Source organism: Sinocyclocheilus grahami, unplaced genomic scaffold, assembly GCF_001515645.1.
Source record: "Sinocyclocheilus grahami isolate Dianchi unplaced genomic scaffold, SAMN03320097.WGS_v1.1 scaffold11.1, whole genome shotgun sequence".
Taxonomy (NCBI): Eukaryota; Metazoa; Chordata; class Actinopteri; order Cypriniformes; family Cyprinidae; genus Sinocyclocheilus; species Sinocyclocheilus grahami.
In genome coordinates this window covers 1,900,161-1,922,356 of record NW_015505190.1, presented here as the reverse complement: position 1 = coordinate 1,922,356, position 22,196 = coordinate 1,900,161, and the positions used below count along the sequence as shown (strand labels likewise).

Genomic DNA, 22,196 nt, shown 5'->3' with positions numbered 1-22,196 from the left:
ATGAACAATTTAGAGATTATAGATAACTTGTGAAACAGATGTTCAAGTTGATCTTTGTTAAGAGCAATTATGTAAATACCATTTAAAAGGATTTTTCAATAAATGCTTCACAATTAGGCAGAAATGAAATGTTATCGTAACCCCAAAGTATGGCAAAATTGAAGAAACTTTAATCTGTGATAGCGATAGTTAGAGAAGTCACACTTGACTGTAGTCTTAAATTGAAAAACTTCAATGATTTTTAAGTACCTCCTCTCCAATCTCATTAATTCATCATCATGGAAATTCTTTATGGATATACCATAAATTAGAATATCAACACAGAAAAATAAATACATCGGAAAACATTTAAAATATTTTCAATTAATTATTCAGACATTTACTTCAATCAGAGAACTGCCTTAGTTGTGTGTAACATTTAAGTTCAAGTCTAATGTCAAGTCATACCGGTAAAAAAACTGAAACATTTTAAATCAAATTTAGCCCGATCTCGGAAGAAAACAATCATTTAGTAAATATTTCCACTCACCATTGTACACACTTTTAAAAATCATGTAAAAACAATAACACATTAGATTCATAGAAAAGAATTGAAAATTTCCCAAAAAAGAAAAAAACAACAACAACAACAATGTGAAGCCTTAGACAATATAATAAGGCTTTTCTGTGGGTTTTTCTTGATGGTATTAGTTACAACATGGTTACCCTACAAATGAGAATCCAGTCATGGTATGAATCCTGTTACTTTCCATGCCAAAACTATGTACAGATGTTAAGAGATACAATGAGGCACCCAAACATGGTTACCATTGTTTACCGTGAACTCCCTACCCTTTGGGTTTCCAGTTTTCAAATAACGTGTTCACATACGGCGCTTTTCCACTGCATGGTACGGGGCTCCATACGGTTCACTTTTTGGGGGGGGTTTCCACTGGGTACAGTACCTGGTACCTGGTACTTTTTTTAGTACCACCTCGGTTGGGGTTCCAAGTGAAACGTACCGTTACCAAAACGTGACGTGTAAACTCTGCTGATCACGGATTGCCCGAAGAGAATCGTCACTACCTGCGTCACTGAACTTACGACACAAACACAACAGAACCACTAGATTTAAATCGGCACAGCCAGCGAAGGATCGAACGCAACTGTTTTGAACGAGCGCACCTTTTTTTAACAACCAAAACGTTTTGTTGTCTGTTGTAGAAGAACAGCCGTTCCTCTCGTTGATAGCAGAGGAGCGGATCCAGCAAGAGCTTGATGGGGCGACGCAGAATGAAAAAGTTTTTTTTAGGAGTCGTGGTAGTACAGGCGGCGCAACTATAACCACATGTGAATAATCCCGCCCACTCTAAAGCGGTACTGAACTGCAGTGGAAACGCAAACTGTGCCGAGCCGAACCGTACCACGCAGTGGAAAAGCGCCAATAGTGTTGATCTCGAGGGCCACACAGCTGAACGATCCCCTGCTATGTTACAACTTAAAATCTAAAGTGAACCCTGTCCCCACCTACATTTCTATACACAAAACTTAAAAAAATTGAATTCGTCTTCTGTTAGCATACCCCCTTAAAATTCTCCCAAACTGAATTATCTCTTTCCAACTGGCTTCTCTTCTTTTCCATGGCTCTGTTGATGAGCCTTCAGGTTACTTTCTCTGCCAAAGCTCTTCCCACATGTGGGGCAAGTGTGCCGGCCGGCACTATGCGCCCTTGCCATGTGGGCCTCCAGCTGCTCAGGTCGGTTAAAACTCTCCTCACATTCTCCACAAGCGTGAGGCTTGCGCTGCGTGTGCTTCTCTTTCTTATGTACTCGAAGCTGCGTCAGGCTGGGGAAAGTGAGGTCACATTCAGTGCAAGGGATCTGCAGAGCTGGCTGAGGAACAAGTTTCTTGTCATCATTTTCTGCTTTATCATCTTCTGCCTTGGGCTCCTGGGTAGATTTGGCTGGGCGTCCTCGTCTTCCTGCTGTCTTCATTTCAGCTGTGGCTGGTTTTGCAGAAGTGTCTTCTGAATGATTGGTTTCCTCAGGCCCCTCTGCCTCTTCCTCCTCCTTTTGCTTCACTTTCTTTTCACCAGCTGCTCCGGCCTCAGTTTTAGGTGGTCTCCCTCGACGTTTGACAGCGGCACTACCGTTGCAGTGCCGGTCACCCGCGTGGTTCTCCTGATGCTGCAGGAGCTCTGCCTCTTCTTCAAATCCCCTACTACATTTACCACATCGGTAGGTCTTAGTGGAATCCTCTGCCTCCTCCCCATCCATGGGCACTGGGTAATGGGTCAAACGATGGTTACGCAAAAGTCCAGCGCTTCGAAACATCTCGTTGCATTCTTTGCACACGAACTGACGTTCAGGACATACTTGCCGCCGATGTGTTGTTAACTTGTGGAAAGAAAGTGGTGCATGTTGAAATATTAAACATAGGCTTACATTTACAATCATAGCATGTGTAAATCAACCGTACATGGCCATTCTCTCAAACACTACAATAACAATGCCAATGGCATGAAATTTTTAGCAACTGTATATTACCTATTTTTGGTAATCAAGTATTTAAGATACTTAATACTCAATAAAAAATAGATTTTTTCTAATCAAGCATTTTCTATTTAAATTCATTTAAAACTCCTCTCACCTCTGAGAATGTGCGGAAGCATTCTTGGCAATGTGCACATTTGAAGGGCTTGTCCTCCTTGTTGTGGGTCGACTGATGTTGTGTCAGTTCCTCAGAGGAGGGGAAGGTTCGATCGCACACGTAGCATGTGAACAGAGTATCGCACTGTTGATGCAAAGACAATAGGCTTGTGAATATACATTGAAGCAAACCAAACCAATCAACAAATCAAACCAAAATGATTTCATGTTTGAATTTATCACTCGTTTCTTGCAAAGGTCCCTGCTCTGTATTTTACAAGCTAATTTTTGTTATTAAATAAATATATTCAATTAAGAAATATGGATGGGTAAGGGGATAGAAAATACAGTTTGTACTTAAAAAAAAAAACAAAAAAACATTACGATTATGGAGAGTCCCCGGAAACCACATACGCAAGAACGTGTTTGTGAGTGTGATATATATTATATATATTTATTGGTGCATTGGTTATAATGGTGTCATATGTCATGCTATTCCAGTTCTAACAATTTACTGTTGCATCTACTACGTTAAAAATAAAAGGGAAGTACAATACAAATAGGTCCTTCCTCTGAAAAAAAAAAAGCTCTGGTGGCAAATTCACAGCTTTCAGTTTGCCAAGTGTGTCAAATAAAGCTGACACCACAATAGCTGACGCAACTAATATAAGGAATTTACCATCATTTAAAAACATTAACAGAGCATTAAAAAAAAAGTCATTTTGACAGAAAAATCAGGTATTTGGTACACGAGTAAAAAAAAAAAAAAAACATTCTGATTTTGAAGCAAAAAATGTTGGCAGAACATAAATAAAGCTCAACAAAATAAGAACATTAGCACCAAACAAATGTAATCAAGTGTAAAAGAGTGAAGCCAGTGGTGTTTTTCAGAGTCAGTGAGAACAGGATTTACATTCAGTGAACAGACAGCTTTCCTATTTTATTAGTCACTTGATTTGGGTTAATGGAGATTTCACCTACAAAACATACATCTGCTCATCTCTACGGACATCTGCACGCTTCTGTGAAAGTCAGTGGCATTAGAAGAATGCTTTAAAAACAGACACAAAGCAACACATCCTCACTCAATTATGAGAACTGATACTAGCAAACTAAACTGAGAAACCATTCTGGTGTTTGACACAGAAGTTGAATATTTGCTTGAGTATAATACTGAGTATATTAATTTTGTTTAGATCAATTACGATTAATTACATTGATAAATTACATTTAATTTCAGATGTTTTAATCCAAAGCTACTTACAAATGAGGAATACAAAAAGCAGAAGCAAAAATCTTAAGGAGACAATAACAGGAGAAACACTAGCAAACATCATCTTGAATAGTGCTAGTATCTAGAAGTAATAATATTACCTAGAAGTATAACCATATCTAATCAAATCAAACTGTGAATGCTGTAAATGACTGAATCTCAAATAATCAGAGATATGTGTTATGGTGCTATCAAAGTAATGCTTCAGCTAACCTGTTGAAGCTGCTGTTTATACTCTTCCCGATGACTCTTCTTCATATGCCTTTCCTTGGCTTTCGAGTTGCAGAAAGTAATAAAACATTGGAAACACTGCAGGCTTTCATGCTGGTCTGAATACAGAGAGCGAGAGAGAGGGCGACCAATTCAAACACCAGTAAGGGAGACGATGCTAATTACAAGTTTATAATAAAATATAGTGTAACATCAAGATATAAAAAGGGGCAACCGCAGACATAAAAATCATTTAAGAGCATAACTTTAAAAGAGTTATACTTTTAAGTAATCTTACTCCCCAAGACTTAAATAATGATTATATTTTTTCCATCCCTGCTTTAAAAAAAAAAACACCATTACCATAACACTATATACAAAACTGGCATAACAGTAGTTGTATGCAACAGGTGCCCATTAGAAACATACATTTAAACCTGGAGGTCTATCCAAATCCATTCCAGCACTAAATCAGTGATTTTCCTTCATACTCACATGACTGAATGACAGGAGGTGGTGCATGTTCCTGAATGGAGGTGGTGTAGGTATCCTCTGTCTTCTCAGAGGGCAGATCAGCAGGGGCAGCAGCCTCTCCTCCTCCCATTACGATCTCCTCTATATTCAATATGTCGGAGTCCATTATGAGGAATTAAGTGTAAGCCTGCTGTAAATGAGAGTATAGTCAATTAATCAATGCATACAAATACGGTATAAACGTGTTAAGAGTGTGCACGTATCACAAAACCCGTCACCCATTTAAAAAGCGCCACTCAATTAATTAACGCGAGAATGCAACTGAACCGTTTCTACGAGTTTTCAGACAGAAGTTTAGACACTGCTAAATAAGAAAAGTCACATGAGCCATTAAAACATACAACATAGCGGACGTGCTTCAAGTAACATACATATACCTACCTTTGTTTCACACATTAATAACTTAATATCGCAGTAGCCTTAAATATTTGTTCATAATATAAAAATATGGTTTCATTTTAGGAAACGGAGTTAAGAGACCAAACGTTTCCATTCGCGCGTTTTAGAGCCGCCTACCGTTTGTTCGCATTAACTAAGCTATGCTAAGCTACATGCTACCGAACTAACGAGGCCTACAGTGGCCTTAAGCTTCTGCGAACCAAACCAATGCTATGTAGCTAACTAGCTAATTTCTTAATGTATTGAAATTAGTCCCACTACCAGTGCATCGAAACCAATGTAAAAATAAACGTTTGAACGGAGCTATGCGTTTATTTTTTGTTAAGCTGCTTTAACGTTAGCTAGCTGCTGAGTTAGAGGTTAAACTTGATGCAGACTAACAACCAAGTTCGCTGCCCAAAAGCTCTTCAAACAAAGCCCAAAAGAGGGAAACATTTCTATTTTTAAGTTCAATCAGTTTCAGTCTTAAACAATAATTTAGCAAAATTCTTACCTGAACGAGAATAACCCTTTTGTCCGGAGGGAAAATGCATAAACCAGAAATTCATATGAAAATAAAGGGGGCGCAAACGTATAGCCAGTGACTCGCTGTTAAGACTGAAAAAAAACTGCATCACGTGCCAAGGCGTCCGCTGAACTTTCCATTGTGCTCATAGGAAAGCATAACAGATATCTAGACGGCCTGTTTGACATGCAAAACAAGTTAATGGCTTCCAAAATGATTTAACATTGTTAATTGTGTAGCCCATATATAAAATAATTGCATACGCACAGAAAATTACTATAATTGTATAGGTTAGATATAAATACATAAAAGTGTTCATCACAAGACTGAGCTCATACTCTAAAATGTAAAAGCTTTTATTTCATACAAATAGATTGAAGATGCCTTTACAATGCACAATGAGCAGGAAGTCAGGAATTATTAAATGAAGACATCACTTTCTAAAATGACCTTTTTCTTTTAGGAAATAGAAAGCAAACAATGCATGGGACATGTTCTAATGTTTGCTAGGTTTACAATACAATACAACTTCAGTAGCAACATAAAAAGGAAATATAACAATCACAATATAACATTCATTATACATCCAAGTGGGCTTAATTGAATCATTTTTGCACCACTACAAAACCTGGACAAGAATAGATATGGATGGCTCAGGGTTTGTTTTGAGTCATGATGAGCAATAACTTAATGTTTAACCCTTTTATTTAAGTAAATGAGTAAAAGTTGAAGTTAAAATGTGCACAGTCTGTATGCCTCATGAAGACCCCTGACTGTGAAACTTCAGGAAGCAGTTGTGGTTTCGAGAAATGCACAGGAACACACAACATTTGAGACACCGCACACGTGATGTTCTCTCACAGCCTCCGAAACGACACCTCCTGGCCTCCTCACCCTCTGCCAGCTGCTCCGGCCAGTGCCCAAAGCCATCATACCGTGTATGCTCATCAGGCAAAGGGGTCTCAAGAACCTGAGAAGGTCTTGAGTTTGTATCTGGACCATGTAGTTTTGGAGCAGGAGGGCAGGGAGGTGATGAGTCTTGTACGTAAACACCACTGGAGCGAATCAATGCTTTGGCCACCTCCAAACGAAATGCCATAAGTGATAACAGGTCTGTAATATGACTGTAATCTTGCTTATACTGTATCCATGCATTTACCAAAACCAGATCGATCAAGTCCCAGAGAACAGACTGTGGCCAAGCGCTGACTGCTGAGTTTGTGCAGGGAGTGCGATAAAGACTTCTCAAGTCACGGTTGAGATTTGCCGCTTTAATCGCTCTCTCGAAGCCGCTGACAAGAGATGTTGAGCGAGGTTTTTCCTTTACCACTGCTGAAAGGATGAAGCCATGATGACACCTGAAAAGCTTGAGTTTTCCATCCGAGCTCACAAACTCGTCACCTATTTGCCCTCTTGCTCCACCGACCTTGCCAGCGCTTTGCACACCAGCCTCTAAAAGATGCTCTAGCATAGAAGGTGTAGAAAGCTCTGGTTTGCAAAGAAACACCATACTTTCGTTTCTCTCCTTACCGCTAGACACCATTTTCTCGACTACATCTTCTCTATTGGAGTCATCTACACTCAAGTTGAAGTCCACAACCAACCCTCCACCATTTACGACAACTGTGTAAAGTAAAGAATGGGTTGGGTGTCTTTGAAAAGGAAGGGGGTACTGGTCTACCCCATAGTTTCTACGTCGCTTCAGTCCCCGACAACCATCTTGAACTCTTCTAATCAATGACATTACCTTCCACAAAGGATCTGTCTTTAAGTTCGTGCAATTATGTGCCTCTTTGTTACTGTCAGCTTCATTACTCTGTCCCGGCTGGTTTCTGTTCCTTTCTTCAGAATGCTGATCAGAAGCTTCACCAGAACTGGCTAGCTTCACTTTACGAGTGAGCTCACAGAACCTTGAAGCCGACATGGCATCGGAGATCAGCGGTACTCGTGTGCAGTCTTCCCAGTAGAGCTTTGTGCTTGGAAACTTTGTGGTAGAAAAACAGACAAAGAGAGATGGAGAGACATGTCTCAGTTTTCTGAGCAGTTTTTGAAAAAGTACAACAATAAGATGGTGACAATATCATCTTAAAACATACTACTGATTAGACAAATCAATAAATTCTATATTTTAAACAATGTAACAATTACATTTTCTAAATGAACTATATGATATTTTTCAATGTAAAAATCATGGGACATGGGGGGGGGGGGCATGTGTTTTAAAAACATTAAAAGTTTTTTTTTTTTTACACTTTTTAAACCTTGCACTAATGTTTAAACCAGGAAACCTAAATGAGCAATAAATAAATAACTGTAAATGCTATAAGTGGTGTAGGGGCAGGTTTTTTTCAGGGCACTTGACAAATTCAAATAATAGTGATAAAAACATTCAAAACAATATAAAGTCAAACAAATTCAAATTATTTAATAAACTGTTTTAGAATTGTGCTTTATCTGACTATTTAAATAATTTTTCCATGACAAAAAATATTAAGGACCATGGTTTGTCACCATCTTTTGGGAGTGACCCATTTTTCAAATGTTGTCATGTACTAACCTTTAGAGTTCCCATTGCAATGTGGATTCCCACATACTGTGCAACCTCGTTTTCTGTAACAAGGTTTGGCAGTTTTGATGTTTCCCTTGTGCAAACAGCAATTTCTTTCCACGTGTCCAAACTAAAATACTGATTAAAGTAGTTAATAGGCTTCCAGTTGAGCTGCCTCTCTGGTTCTGTATGCCTTGTTAGGGAACCAGTCATGTTTATAAAGAACAGAGAAAAAAAACGGCTGTTAAAGACTGCTGAGTGATAGTAATTTGGCATTCCTAGTATTTTATGTAATGCAGACAATACTCACGTTTTCCCACTTGAATCACATCTCTCTCTGCCATTTTGATGTACTGTACCATTATTCTGTATTCCATGGTAACAGGACATCACAATAGTTTCAGCTTCTGGTTCAGAGTGGACATTATCGGCATCATCCGTGTCTGAATTCTCAGAAAGGAATTCTAAAAAGCCTTGAGTTCTCTGCTGTTCAGAATTAACATCACCTACAAAAACAATAAAGCACATTCTGAAACTAAGCTCACAGGACAGACCACACATTAAAGCATTAAACTTCCTATTCTTTTATTTACCCTCTTCAGATGTTGTGTATAGATGCTGAATGTCCAGTTGTACTGAACCCACGCTGACTTCATCACATTCTTTAATTCCAGATGAAGCTCCTACAGGTGTTAGAGTTGGGAAGTTATAGGTGGGACAGATGAATAATGACATACAAAAAAACACACAAATGTATTCAACATTGCAATTAACAGTGCAATGACGTCTCTCACCTGCAAGTTCCCCCAATTTCAAACACATCCGATCCGCTTGAGGGGGCTCCACTAAATGCTCCCTCTCTTCCTCCTTAACAGGATAAAATATACATTGTTTGCTGTAGGATTGCAGGGGTACTACATGCGAGTCTGAAGATGTGCCATCTCTGTTCTTGTCTGAAAGAGGAATAGAAAAATTTGCTAAATAATTATGAAAAAGACACAACTGAGTTTGTACACAATTTTAGGTTTTGCAAGATTTTGCAGATAAGCTGCTCCAACTATTTTCCTGATACAACTATTAGAACAGAAACGAATATTTATTCAGTTAAATAATTTAGATAAAACTGACCTTGACATGCAACACGATGATGGACGGGCTGAAGTGCCTGAAACATCTCAGTTGTAGTCAAGTGGTCTTCAGCTTTGACAAAAAACATTTGTACTCCACGCATCACACCACTCTCAGAAGAAATCAGACTGTGGTGAACCAGATTTGAAGAACGTTCTTCTATTTTCACGTCAGATGATGTGTTTGCCTTGAATGAGAACATTAGGTAACTCTGATACATAATACACATACTGTATACATTACATGACACAATAAATACTCAATACTCTCTAAAAGGGTTTAAAAGTCAATACTCAAATGTTAAAGGACAACATCTGAAGAGTCTGGAAAACATGCAAAAACACTCACCCTAGTCCGACTCTGGGTGTTTGGATTTTCCATATTTCTCTCACAAGCAGTCAAGAATTTTTCCAGTATGATTCCAGGAGAGCTGCCGTCTCGAACCAGCTCTCTAGATTCTTCAAACGAACTGTCTTCAGAGTTTACAATATCCATTACACTTGTGGTAACAGAGTCCAACTCAAAAACGACCTGTTCCTCGGGAGCCTCCTCAGAAGACGATGGTTGACAAGTTTCAGAGGCATTAACTTCATTCATGTCCTTTTCTTTGTTCTTTCCCTCCGGAGTATCAAGTACACACAAATGATATAGAACTTGGCATTCTTGTGGATCCTTATTTCCTTCCATGTCCTTTGTACTTCTGTTTTCTGTGCTAGTCCTTCTTCCAAGCGGTTTCTTGCCCCGGCTTCTTCCAACTCCTTTCTTACCTTTTGTCACAGAATTTTCTCCCATCACTCTTTTATGATCATCAACTCGACGAACAAGTACCTCCTCTTCTTCTTGCTTTATCTCTGGCTCAGTAAGAACATTTTGAGTCAATGCTACACTGGCATATTTTGCAGGCTCTTGAGACTGAGAACATGAATTGCACACTTCACTTTCATGCTCTTGAGAGACACCCGAAATGTTACCTATCTGAGCGTTATGGTTGTCATCTGCATTTTTTTCTCCAACCATGACTAAATTCACCTCTAAGGGCAGTTCTTCTTTAATTTCTTCCTCTGCTGCATCTTTGAGTTCAGCACAAGAAGTTTCTGTGATGGACCCGACCTCATGGCACTGTTCTTTTTCTGACACACTCTCACTAGTATTTTCTGTGAGCTCCTGGGGCATGATGTTTTTGCTTAAGGCTGGTGTTGAGGCCTGAGAAGGGATCTTGCAAACTTCTAAAGGATTTTGCTCAGGAGGCTGCTCAAGCCCAGAAACAATACCTTCAACATATTTGTCTCCTTCTTGTTCCTTTCCTTCAACACCATCAGAAGCAAGCGTCAAAGAAGGAGACGGACTTAACGCTGGGAATGATAGTCTTTCTCCCACAATCTCCCCCACCTCAGTCTCCATGTCCCAATCTGCTGCAACCTGAATTTCAAAGACATTAGGTGGAATGCATTTTGCATTAGGACCAGGTCTTATGACTCGTTTTTTAGCAACATCAATTGTCTCATCTGGGAAGGATGCCTTTCCAGCTGAGTGCCAGGATGCCATATGTTCCTGTAAAGCAGACACTTCTGAGAATGTCTTTCCACAGTCCTGGCACCCGAGAGTAAGCTGAGAATATGGAGGGCTCAATGCAATTTCCTGGTCTATCTTTGTAGGAGCTTTGCGTTTCCGTACAATTTTGGGCTTTGTAGTCACAGAACCAGGGCTGTTCTCAACAGAGAGCATTTCAAATGAAAGGGGCTCTACCTGACACTCTAACAAATTATTTCCACCTGATTTTGTTTTCTTTTTGTGTGCTGCCTTCAAGGATTTTCTCTGTGCAGTTTTTGTTTTTTTCAGCACCTTGTTATTACACTTGCTTGGGGGTGACTTCTCGAGATCAGTAGCATCCAACTTGTGTACCTTCAGCTGAGGCTGCATGTGACCTTTTAATAAGAGCAATGCTTGTTTCTCTATGTGAGCCAGATCTGGTACATTAGGTCTAGATTTTGCCTGTGTTATTTTATGCTTTGGTAATTTGTGGGTATTCTTCCTTAAACCATCCTTTTGGGTTTTCCTAACCTTAGGTTTCTTGGGATATTCATCTTCAGATGTTTTTCCTTGCTTCTTTTTCTTTTGTACAGGTACCAGTGTTTCATCTTGGTGAGCTTCCTGGATAGAGTTTGACTTCTTGTCCAACTTGTTTTGATTCTTAATTTTTCTCTTCTGGGGTTTCACTTGTTGCCTTTCTTTTGTTTCCACCAAAACAGTGTCTGATGAATTAGTAATTTGACCCGTTGTCTTCACTGCTGCTTCTAAAGGACTTTCAATCCCCTTTCCTTTTTTATCTTTTTGCAATTTTTGGTTAAAATCCAATTTATGGTCATGCCGAGACAAAAAAGGAACTTGGTCTTGATTGCTAATTTGCTGGTTCTGGTTTTGTTTGGTTTTTGATGTTTTTATTACCTTCGGTGTAGAGGTTTTTTTCTTCTCAGCTGGTCCAAATCTGACAACAAGCTTTGGGTTCTTCACCTTTTCACTTTTTTTATTAATTACTTTTGATGTACTTTTTGAAGTGTTAACTTTTTTGGTTGTTGCTACCTTTCCACCACATACTTCACTTGTCTCCTTCATGGTCTCTATTTTGTCAGCCAATTGTTTCTTAGACCTTTTTTTCTTTGTTGGAAGTTTCTTCTGAACAAAAGGGCAATCCTCTAAACTGGCTCTAGTTTGGTCTGGTGTTAGCACAAAGCTTTGTTGAATGTCAATTACAGTGTCATTCTGCACAGTGCTGAGAGAATCAGGCTGAGATTGTGGTTCCACTGGCATGGATGGTTCCTTCTCTGACTCAGCTTGGTCTTTTTGAGCTGGGATCTCCTGAAGTTCTTGAGGTTCACTTAATTTGCCTACATCACACTGTTCACTTACCACCAGTGACTCAGATTCCACTGACAATTCTGTTGAATCAAGCATTTGTGTAGGACATGGTGTCTCTACATTGGTAACCGTTTCCTCTAATGCTACTGTGTCAACTGGCACACTTTCCTCCTCCACATGGTGAGACATTGCAGTTTCCAGTTGAGGAATTAAGGGTGGTTCATTATTAGTTTCCAAAGCTGCAATGCCTTGTGTGACTGGAATAAGTTCCTCTGCTATTTGTGCAATCTCATTAACAGAATCATTCTGTGGTACTTCAACCTGTAAAGGTGTTTGATCCAGCAAAACTGAAGTTTCAGTCTGTATTGGTATAAGTTCAAGATGAATTTCATCCATTTGCATTTGGACCTCTGTTTGTGTCAGTTCAACAGCTGTTACCTGGGTCTCTGAGTTTTCTGATGAAAGATTTTTTTCTTCTCGTGACAGAACAGTTTCCTTTTGTTGCAAATCTCCAATTTCTGCTGACAATTGAAGGTTAATTTGCTCTGTTTTTGATGAGTCTGTGTCAGATTTCTCACACTGTGTTGGCTGAACAATTGACTCCATAAAATTCACATGTAATGGTTGCATTAATGGCTGTGAATGGGGTGATCCAAAGCTTTGTGGCTGCAAAGGCAATATAACCAACTGATTCACTTTCTGTACATTTCCAAGTTTTTCAATTAGCCTTTTAATTTGCTCAGGATCCAGCTTATTCATTTGCTGTGGTGCTGGTCCGACAGTTTCCATGATCAGAGTCTGTGGTTGTCCATTTGCGGTCTGTGTCAGAGCAGGTCCAGGTGGCTTTAGTTGTGGCACCAACACAGTTCTACTTTTCGACTCTTGAGAGTGTTTATTTTTGATGTGAAGAAGTTGTGCTTTAGAAGTCTTGAAGACTGCAGCACACTGTGAGCATGAGAATTTCCACTCATTTTTTCCTGCAGAATAACAAGTATAAATAAATCAAATGGTCAGCACAGCAATATTTACATTTAACAATCTGCAATGACGCTGAATTGTTAAAGAGGATCCATCGTTATCTTTCTAATCAGGTTTGATTTTTAAAGTGAGTGATGAATGCACATTATATTATAAGAATGCACAATTTATTGGTTCCTTATTGGTTATCAGCAGGTATTACATTTGTTATCGTTATTGTATATATCAGCAGATGTTGGATATTAGATCATCTTTGATGTCTTTTTAGTGTTTTATTTGTGGTGTTTTAAGGTTTTGGTAATTTACCTTGATGTCTTTTTTTCTTTGTGGTGGTTGAAGCATTTGTCTGGTCATCTTGGTTATCTTCTTTCTGATGTTTTTCTAAGTGGTGCTGAAGAGACTTGGATGCAGAAAACTTTCTACCACATTGTTTGTGCATGCAAACAAAAGGCTTTTCTGCTGTGTGTACCCGTTGGTGGTATCTGAGCAAAGTAAAAGTTTTGAAAGGCTTGCCACACTCCGAGCAGGTGTATCCATGTTTGCTGAAGTGAATTTTTTTTTTGTGACTTGTTAGCTCACAGGATTGGTAGAAGGCCTCACTACAGAAGGGGCACTTGAACCGCTCATTACCTGTGTGTGTGCGTTGATGGGCCATGAGTTCTGTGGAGGAAGTGAAATGCTGATCACAAACATAGCAAGTAAAGAGTGCATCTCCCAGAATGCACTGCTGATACTCTGCAGGGTGGCTCATTTTAAGGTGCCGTTCTTTGCTTTTGGAGTCACTGAAGATGATGTGACATTCTAGGCACTGTAGTGAGAGCTGGGATGCTAGAAGTTGGTATTAAACACAAAACAATGCATATTAGAAAAGTGAGTCACAGAAATAACAAGTTATGAAATTTTTAATAAATATTAATTTATTAAAAAATTAAATGTATGAATGAATCGTTCAAAATAAAACCAGCAATATTCATTAAGAAAATAATATAAATTTCAGTTTCATGCCAACTTTAACATTTGTAAATACAGTTGAGGTCAAAAGTTTACAACCCCCTTTCAGAATCTGCAAAATGTTAATTATTTTACCAAAATAAGAGGGATCATACAAAATGCATGTTATTGTTTATTTAGTACTGACCTGAATAATATATTTCACATAAAAGACGTTTACATATAGTCCACAAGAGAAAATAGTTGAATTTATAAGTGAAAACTTTTAAAAGTGAAAACCTTCTAACAGAATGGAGATGTGTACAATTTTATTTTGTCAAATATCATATTTTTTTCATTTAGTACTGCCCTTCAGAAGCTACAGAAGATAGTTACATGTTTCCCAGAAGACAAAATAAGTAAAATTTACCCTGATATTCAAATTCTAAAAGTTTTCTCCCCCCGGCTCTTAATGCATGTTTTTTTCCTTCTGGAGCATCAGTGAGCATTTGAACCTTCTGTGATAGTTGCATATGTGTCCCTCAGTTGTCCTCAGTGTGAAAAGATGGATCTCAAAATCATACAGTCATTGTTGGAAAGGGTTAAAATACACAAAAATGCTGGAAAACCAAAGAATTTGTGGGACCTGAAGGATTTTTCTGAAGAACAGCAGGCAGTTTAACTGTTCAGGACAAACAAGGGACTCATGAACAACTATCACTAAACAAAAAACACAGCTGTGGATCATTCAGCTAAAAACACAGTATTAAGAATCAAGGGGATGTAAACTTTTGAACAGGGTCATTTTTATTTATAAAAATGTTCTCTTGTGGACTATATGTAAACATCTTTGATGTGAAATATCTTATTCAGGTCAGTACTAAATAAACAATGACATGCATTTTGTATGATCCCTCTTATTTTGGTAAAATAATTAACATTTAGCAGATTCTGAAACTTTTGACCTCAACTGAATATGAGATATAAAACAATATAAAACAATAAAACAATATTTTATTGCTATGCTATGGGGAAACACACACAAGAGTCTTTACTTACAGGTGAGAGGTATTACTTTGGCCATGTCAATTTTCAAAGGGTTAAATTTGTCCTTCTTTGGAGGGATATTCTTTCTGTCTGCATTACATGCTGTACTTCCAGTTGATGATTTAATATTGGCACAACTTTTTCGTGTTTCATTAGAGCTTATGGGATCTACAGGCACACAACTTGCAGCCGTCAAGTCTGATGAGCTTGTTTCATTGGATGCATGCTCACATTCCACTTCTGTCACAGTATCCGAACTCGACTGAGCCAGACTTGACTGATTTTCACAATGAAAGGCTGCAAAGTTGTCAGTTTCATCTGTTCCCTCTTTAGCAGCTTCAGGTTGTGTGCTGTCCTCTTCTGTTACTACAGGAAGTGCACAATGCTCCACTGTTTCCTCTACAGGGGTTATAGGCTCTATTATTGGTGGTGCAGGGACATATAGGTCCAGCTTCAACTCAAGGCCACTGTTTCTTTCTGTACCCTCTGTAGCCTCTATTCCATGTACAATACTATCTAACGGTGCTTCCAAAGGAGACAGGCTGTCTGAAAGTGAAAGGTGCTCATTGTGCAGATTTGTTTCAGGAGCAGATGGTTCACAGAGTGGGTCATTAGCAAGCTCCATGATGCTCAAATTCCGATGTAAAACTCGATGTTAAATTGAATTCAGGTCTCTAAAGTTCTCCTAAAATAGAAAATATGCAAGTTAATTTACAAAAATAAGAGGAACACACTAAAAACATATATGCACATCTAATGTCACAATGCACCATACAGTTTTGAACTAACAAAAAATGTGCCTAAATTTACGGCTGTTTAAATCGAACTCTTTTTTTTTTAGACATGTTAGCATGTAAATATCAATAATTAGCATGGTGGAGGAAGTGAGCCTACAGAGCCCAGTCATATATAAGTTTCTTAAGGATATCTGAATAGCCTTCCAATAAAGTGGGCCTTACACATTAAAGGGGTCATATGATGTTGCTAAAAAGAACATTATTTTGTGTATTTGGTGTAATGAAATGTGTTTATGCAGTTTAAAGTTAAAAAAACACATTATTTTCCGCATAATGTACATTATTGTTTCTAACAAAGGAGCGGCCGACGGGCTTGCGGCAACCACATGTGACGGACCCCGGGCTGGACTCCGCTTCGTCCACGGTGAAAGCCGATCCGGCGATCCACAGCGCAAAGTTGATGTATTTCCTCAGTGATCTGCACGGATCAGCTCTAGGCATGACGAAGCGGATATCATCCTCTTTTGGAAGGCCAAACAAAGTAGTTTCGCTTTCACAACGAAACACACAGCGCCTTCACGACATGGCGGCAGCAACAATACTACAGCGAGAATAAAAGTTACGCCTTCTTTCTTTGCGTGAACATTTGGGCGGTGTTATGCAAATCTTCCCACATCGTGACGTAGACATGTGGGGGCGTGTTAGAACGAGGCGTTTTAGGTAGGCGTGGTTGAATCTTAACTTTGATAAAGAATATCTCTTTGGATTTGAGACTTTAGTCTTTGCAACTTTACAGATCTTCTTTATGCACCAAGAGCTTGTAACACTCCAAAGAGAAAAGAAAAATGTAAATCGCATCATATGACCCCTTTAAACTCATCTCATCTCTCGTTTTGACATAGACTTATATAAATACTTATTATATACTTATATATAATATATATAAATCATGTAGGCCTAAATGTATTCTAGCAGACCCCAAAAATAAAATTATGAACTTGTAAATGGGCATAATATGGGCAGTTTAAACCACCTACTTTTTTATTATTTATTTATTTTTTTTAAATAAGAACACATTTTAATAAAAATTCTTCTAAATTATTTTATTAAATAAACATTTTTAATTTTTGATAATTAATCAGGGTAACTAATTAAAAACTGGATTACAGTTATAGGCACATACATTTTACATACTGCCACAGATACTTTGTCAGTTTTGCTCTGCTAATGAAGATAGTTATGAACAAAGCCAAAGCAAAATCGGACCACTGCATCTCCGATCAAAATACAGTTGTGGTGTTTTCTTCCTAAATAAATCAGTGTTTATGAACAAATTGGTTAAATGAATGATTCAATGACTCACTCGAAATGATGGTTCCTCTATTAATGTAACCTACAGAAAGAGTCTATGAACAATCCCCACCACTAATGCACAGACTGACAGCCTGTCTGGAACACGTACAATACATACATATGGAGTGACACAAACAATGACAAGTGCTGCTGGATTATACCAGCACTCTTAGCACTCAATCAATAAAACTGCAACTAATTGTCTTATAATTAGAATTGTTCGATAAAATAATTGAGTAAATGCAACCTTTGCAACATTCATGAAACAAATTAATGTAGTAGTCGTCTTGGTGAGGTGTACAATATAAAGAAATATGTTCAAGTGGTAATTGATATGATAAATCTGCTGCCTATGAATGTACATCATCACTAGGTTTTGAGACACAGCCCACTTCAAAGGTTCATTAAAATCATTTGAGCAACGAAGGAAAGAGAAGTCGAAATAAACACGACTACAAGAACATGGCTGTTAACTCTCACTCGTGCATTGGTTAGATCCTTCAATATTTCGCCAGCAAGAGGATTTGCTGTTCTGACCCATTGTGTGCAAAACTGCCTGTTATATGGCGCGTCTGTGCGTGGTTGTATGCATAGCCTTAAAGATGTGACTCCACAGCAATGCATTAACTAATATAAATCCCCAACTCACCGGTTTTCTTTTTCATCCTCCCAGCATCTTTTCTACTCTGCATTTTCTTGATAGACCATTGATTTTGCCATCATCTGATGGGCTTTATGTGAGCTCGCCATATCACAACACTGAGATGCAGGTTATGTGACGTCACGCACAAACTGAGACTCTATGTGGGAGTTGTAGTCCACAGAAATAGTTGTAGTCCTTGAAATAAATATTAGTCTTTTCAGGGATCGCATCGCATTCGCACCTCAAAAATTGGTGGGGCGAACTGTAGAGGTAAGTTATTATTTCATTTCGTGAATATCAGCGCATTATATAGGACAAAGCACTGAGGTCACATGTAGGCTATGATTTGCGCAAAAAAGTCTTTATTGTTCAGTCAACCGACTAAGTAACCATGTTTTCACAAAGTTACATTATACACTGGAAGCACCACAAAACCAGTCATAAGGGTACATTTTTTGAATTTGACATTTATACATCATCTGAAGATGAATAAATAAGCTGAATAAATACGGGGCAGTCGTGGCCAAATGGATAGAGTCGGACTTGTAACCCAAAGTAACTCGAGTCTCAGGTCCGGCAGGGATTGTAGGGGGGGACTGAATGTACAGCGCTCTGCTCCACCTTCAATACCACGACTGTGTACCCTATCTGATGTAAGCATGAGTACTGGGACAGTTGCCTCACAGGTCTTTCTAAGTAATCAGCTGTGTCCTGTTGCATTACTTCTTCAGACATTACAAGCAGGGAATATGTCGTATCAGTTATATCCATTGCTTCTGCTTTATGAGTCTTGCATTCGAAGATGACACACACAAACCAGGATGAAGACAAGGGAGATAACTTTGAGAGAAAAGCAAGCAATTTGGATGCTCAAAGAAAAGAGGACTGAATGTACAGCGCTCTGCTCCACCTTCAATACCACGGCTGAGGTGAGACCCTTGAGCAAGGCACCGAACCCCCAACTGCTCCCCGGGCGCCGCAGCAATATGGCTGCCCACTGCTCCGGGTGTGTGTTCACAGTATGTGTGTGTGCACTTAGATGGGTTAAATGCAGAGCACGAATTCCGAGTATGGGTCACCATACTTGGCTACATGTCACTTCACTTTCATTTTCACTTAAATAAGCTTTCCATTGATGTATGGTTTGATAGGACAATATTTAACCAAGATGCAACTATTTGAAAATCTTCAATCTGAGGATGCAAATAAATCGCATCCAAAATAAAAGTTTTTGTTTGCATAATATGTGTACTGTGTATATTTATTATGTATATATAAAGACACACACATACAGCATATATTTTGAAAATATTTACATGTATATATTTATATTCATATAAATTGTATCATATATAAATATATTTAATATATAAATGTAAATTTTTTTCTTAAATATATGCATGTGTGTGCATTTATATATACATAATAAATATATAAAGTAAACACATATATTATGTAAACAAAAACTTTTATTTTGGATGCGATTAATCGCAATTTATGGTTTGACAGCACTAATATACAGTGGGGAAAAAAAGTATTTAGTCAGCCACCAATTGTGCAAGTTCTCCCACTTAAAAAGATGAGAGAGGCCTGTAATTTTCATCATAGGTATACCTCAACTATGAGAGACCTCCATAAATTTTGGGACAGTAAAGACAAAATAGCTCTGTTTGCTGTGGAGTCAAGAAATCTGTAAATATTATTAAAAGATTAATATGAGATAAAACTACAGGATGTCACATTTTATTATTGGGTTATTCAACACACGTTTACCAGCTAAGAAGATCTGCAATTTTAGAGTGTCATCCCCCTATCTGATGTAAGCATAAGTATTGGAACAGTTGCCTCACAGGTCTTTCTAAGTAATCAGCTGTGTCCTGTTGCATTACTTCTTCAGACATTACAAGCAGGGAATATGTCGTATCAGTTATATCCATTGCTTCTGCTTTATGAGTCTTGCATTCGATGACGACACACACAAACCAGGATGAAGACAAGGGAGATAACTTTGAGAGAAAAGCAAGCAATTTGGATGCTCAAAGAAAAGAGGAAGTCAATTAGAGCTATAGCAAAAACAAAGGGCATGGAGAAATCAAGAGTTTGGAACACATCAGCAACCAACAACGACCTGATCGGCTGAGAAAAACAATAGTATAGTTGATGACAGACAAATCATAAAAGCTGTGAAAATGAACCCTAAAATACATGACTGTAAAATCACCAACAAGCTCCAGAAAGCTGAGGTGATGCTCTGACAATCTATTGTCCGGAGGAGACTTTGACACAGAACTACAGAGGCTACACAGCCAGATGCAAACCTCTGACCAGCACCAAAAATAGAAAGGCAAGATTAGAGTTAGCAAAAAAGCACAAAGGTGAGCCAGTAGATGTTTGGAACAGAGTTTTATGGACAGATAACACAAAGATGAACCTTTATCTAAGTGATGGGAAAGCAAAAATGTGGAGTAAAAAAGGGAACTGAATCCAGATTTAAACTGAACATGAATTTCACCAGCTGAAGAGCAGACTAAAGGCAGAAACTCCCTCAAGCAAGCAACAGTTGGAAATGGCTGCATTAAAGGGGTCATATGATGCGATTTCAAGTTTTCCTTTCTCTTTGGAGTGTTACAAGCTGATTGTGCATAGATAAGATCTCTGAAGTTGCAAAGACTAAAGTCTCAAAACCAAAGAGATATTCTTTATCAAAGTTAAGACTATGCCACGCCCCCCTAAAACGGCTCGTTCTAACACGCCCCCACATATCTACCTCACTATGTGGAAATATTTGCATAATGCCGGCCAAATGTGCACGCAAAGAAAGAAGGTGTGGTTTCAGCAACCGCAGTTAGTGTTGTTTCAGCATGTCAGGGAGACGCTGTGTGTTTCTAGGCGAAAGCAAAAGCACTTTATTTGGCCTTCCAGAAGTAGATGCATTTAGGAATCTTTAACAGAACAGCAATGCATTTTATGGACGACCGTTTCATGAACCTAGGAGAGGAGGTAATTCTGACTTTGCTATGACAATCTGGCGCTTCTGAATCAGCTACTGTTTTGTTGTTAATTTAAGTATTTTATTCCTATATTTTATATATGATATAAATAATACTTTAAGCACTGACATAATGTAAATAAAAACACAAAATATTTTTATTACTTGAAATCTCACCTTCTTCAGTGCGGCCCCATCCAGAAACCAAGCATTGCTCCCCAGCAGAAGAGCATTTGGTCGCCAGAGGGATTGGCTTTACATACTCATTAAAGATGGCAGGCTCTTTCAGCTTGATCAGCATGAAATCATTGTCAGTAGTATAATCATTATATTTTGGGTGAGGAATCACTTTCTCTGCCCCGATCCGCTGCTCTGTTCCTTCTTCAACATACACATTGTGCTCTCCCAGGTGGACAGTAAGATGAGAAGCTCTATTTGACAAGGAACTCATGCATTACTGGGCTGTAATACAACATTTAACAGCAATATTGCCTACCTATATATTACGTCTATGAATAGTCTCAAATGGGTTTTATCTAATCTCTTAAGACATTATGATGATGTCAAGTATTACAGATAATAAATTATTTTGAAACCCTGCCACTGTTAAGTTTTACAACCATCGATTTCAGTACACATTTAGACAAGAATAAACAATATCATATACATTTTTCCTTTTCATGAATAAATAAATAAAAATGAGGATATATACTCACGACATCTTGCAGTGAGCAGCAGATACAACCCATCTTTCGTTAATCAGAGATCCTCCACAGGGTTGCCCATTAGAAGTAATGTAGACTTGCCAGGGCTGGGAGTTGGGTGGACAGTCATAACTTTAACATAAATTTTCTTTCCTGCGCTACAAGCTTCAGAATAAAAAAAACATTGAATTATTGAATACAGAAAAAAAAAAAAATATATATATATATATATATTAAATGTAATTTTGCACAAGGTGCATGTTTCTGTTTGTCATGTTTACAGTTTATTTATTGGTTAACAATTTTGTAGTATGTATCATAGTAACATTAAAGACTATCTAAGGAATATTATAGGTCTGTGTAGGTAGACACTATATAACAACTGACATGGACAATAACTAACAAGAGAGATCTACATACCGACAGCCACGGCCAGCAAAGCAAACACGATGGTCCTCATTGCAGTGAAGAAGAGGAGGAGAGGTCAAATCCAGTCAAGTTTAGAAAGAGATTCTGCAAAGTTCAGGAACAGCATTATTGTTTTTAAAGAAGTGATAATGTTAGTGCCATATATTAATGATTACTAAATAATAATAAACTAATACCTTACGCAGTCATCTGAAACTTTAGTGGCCGTGTCCAAAAGTAGTGTGGATGAGCATATAAAACTGAGGGTATATATAACTTGCATGGCTCATTTAATGCATATGAAACTCATACTCCCACATTCAAAAC

The 22,196-nt window shown here is 38.2% G+C and overlaps 2 protein-coding genes and 1 pseudogene across 4 annotated transcripts; all 3 read right to left on the bottom strand.

Annotated features, from left to right (window-relative positions):
- Positions 1 to 1,369: 1,369 nt before the first annotated feature.
- On the bottom strand, positions 1,370 to 5,663 carry LOC107595472 (zinc finger protein 85-like). Of its 2 annotated transcripts, none has more exons than XM_016285892.1 (5): positions 5,537 to 5,663; positions 4,606 to 4,771; positions 4,114 to 4,229; positions 2,629 to 2,772; positions 1,370 to 2,375 (listed from the first exon to the last, which is right to left on the bottom strand). In XM_016285892.1, the coding sequence occupies exons 2-5, from the start codon at positions 4,748 to 4,750 to the stop codon at positions 1,587 to 1,589; spliced, it is 1,194 nt and encodes a 397-aa protein (XP_016141378.1). In that variant the 5' UTR covers positions 4,751 to 4,771; positions 5,537 to 5,663; the 3' UTR covers positions 1,370 to 1,586. The 2 variants fall into 2 exon arrangements, with proteins under 2 accessions (XP_016141378.1, XP_016141370.1); XM_016285884.1 differs by having other exon boundaries at positions 4,606 to 4,774; positions 5,537 to 5,662.
- A 293-nt stretch (positions 5,664 to 5,956) lies between these two features.
- Positions 5,957 to 17,855, bottom strand: znf576.1 (zinc finger protein 576, tandem duplicate 1). Of its 2 annotated transcripts, XM_016285836.1 has the most exons (10): positions 17,775 to 17,855; positions 15,048 to 15,720; positions 13,365 to 13,886; positions 9,573 to 13,057; positions 9,225 to 9,411; positions 8,891 to 9,049; positions 8,690 to 8,779; positions 8,407 to 8,602; positions 8,106 to 8,289; positions 5,957 to 7,532 (listed from the first exon to the last, which is right to left on the bottom strand). In XM_016285836.1, exons 2-10 carry the CDS (start codon positions 15,658 to 15,660, stop codon positions 6,306 to 6,308), a joined length of 6,663 nt encoding a protein of 2,220 aa, XP_016141322.1. In that variant the 5' UTR covers positions 15,661 to 15,720; positions 17,775 to 17,855; the 3' UTR covers positions 5,957 to 6,305. The 2 variants fall into 2 exon arrangements, with proteins under 2 accessions (XP_016141322.1, XP_016141330.1); XM_016285844.1 differs by lacking the exons at positions 15,048 to 15,720; positions 17,775 to 17,855 and having other exon boundaries at positions 13,365 to 13,540; positions 13,689 to 13,754.
- LOC107596223 (trypsin-1-like) lies at positions 15,710 to 21,921 on the bottom strand (annotated as a pseudogene).
- Between the last annotated feature and the right edge of the window lie 275 nt (positions 21,922 to 22,196).

Excerpts from the sequence above, each read along its gene's own strand:
- LOC107595472 (XM_016285892.1), bottom strand. The coding sequence starts at position 4,750 with ATGGACTCCGACATATTGAATATAGAGGAGATCGTAATGGGAGGAGGA. Across the intron at positions 4,230-4,605 it reads ACCTCCTGTCATTCAGTCAT|ACCAGCATGAAAGCCTGCAG; the intron begins GTGAGTATGAAG and ends CTCTGTATTCAG. Across the intron at positions 2,773-4,113 it reads ATAAACAGCAGCTTCAACAG|TGCGATACTCTGTTCACATG; the intron begins GTTAGCTGAAGC and ends TTGCATCAACAG.
- znf576.1 (XM_016285836.1), bottom strand. The coding sequence starts at position 15,660 with ATGGAGCTTGCTAATGACCCACTCTGTGAACCATCTGCTCCTGAAACA. Across the intron at positions 8,603-8,689 it reads ATACACAACATCTGAAGAGG|GTGATGTTAATTCTGAACAG; the intron begins GTAAATAAAAGA and ends TTGTTTTTGTAG. Across the intron at positions 7,533-8,105 it reads TTGCAATGGGAACTCTAAAG|TTTCCAAGCACAAAGCTCTA; the intron begins GTTAGTACATGA and ends TCTACCACAAAG.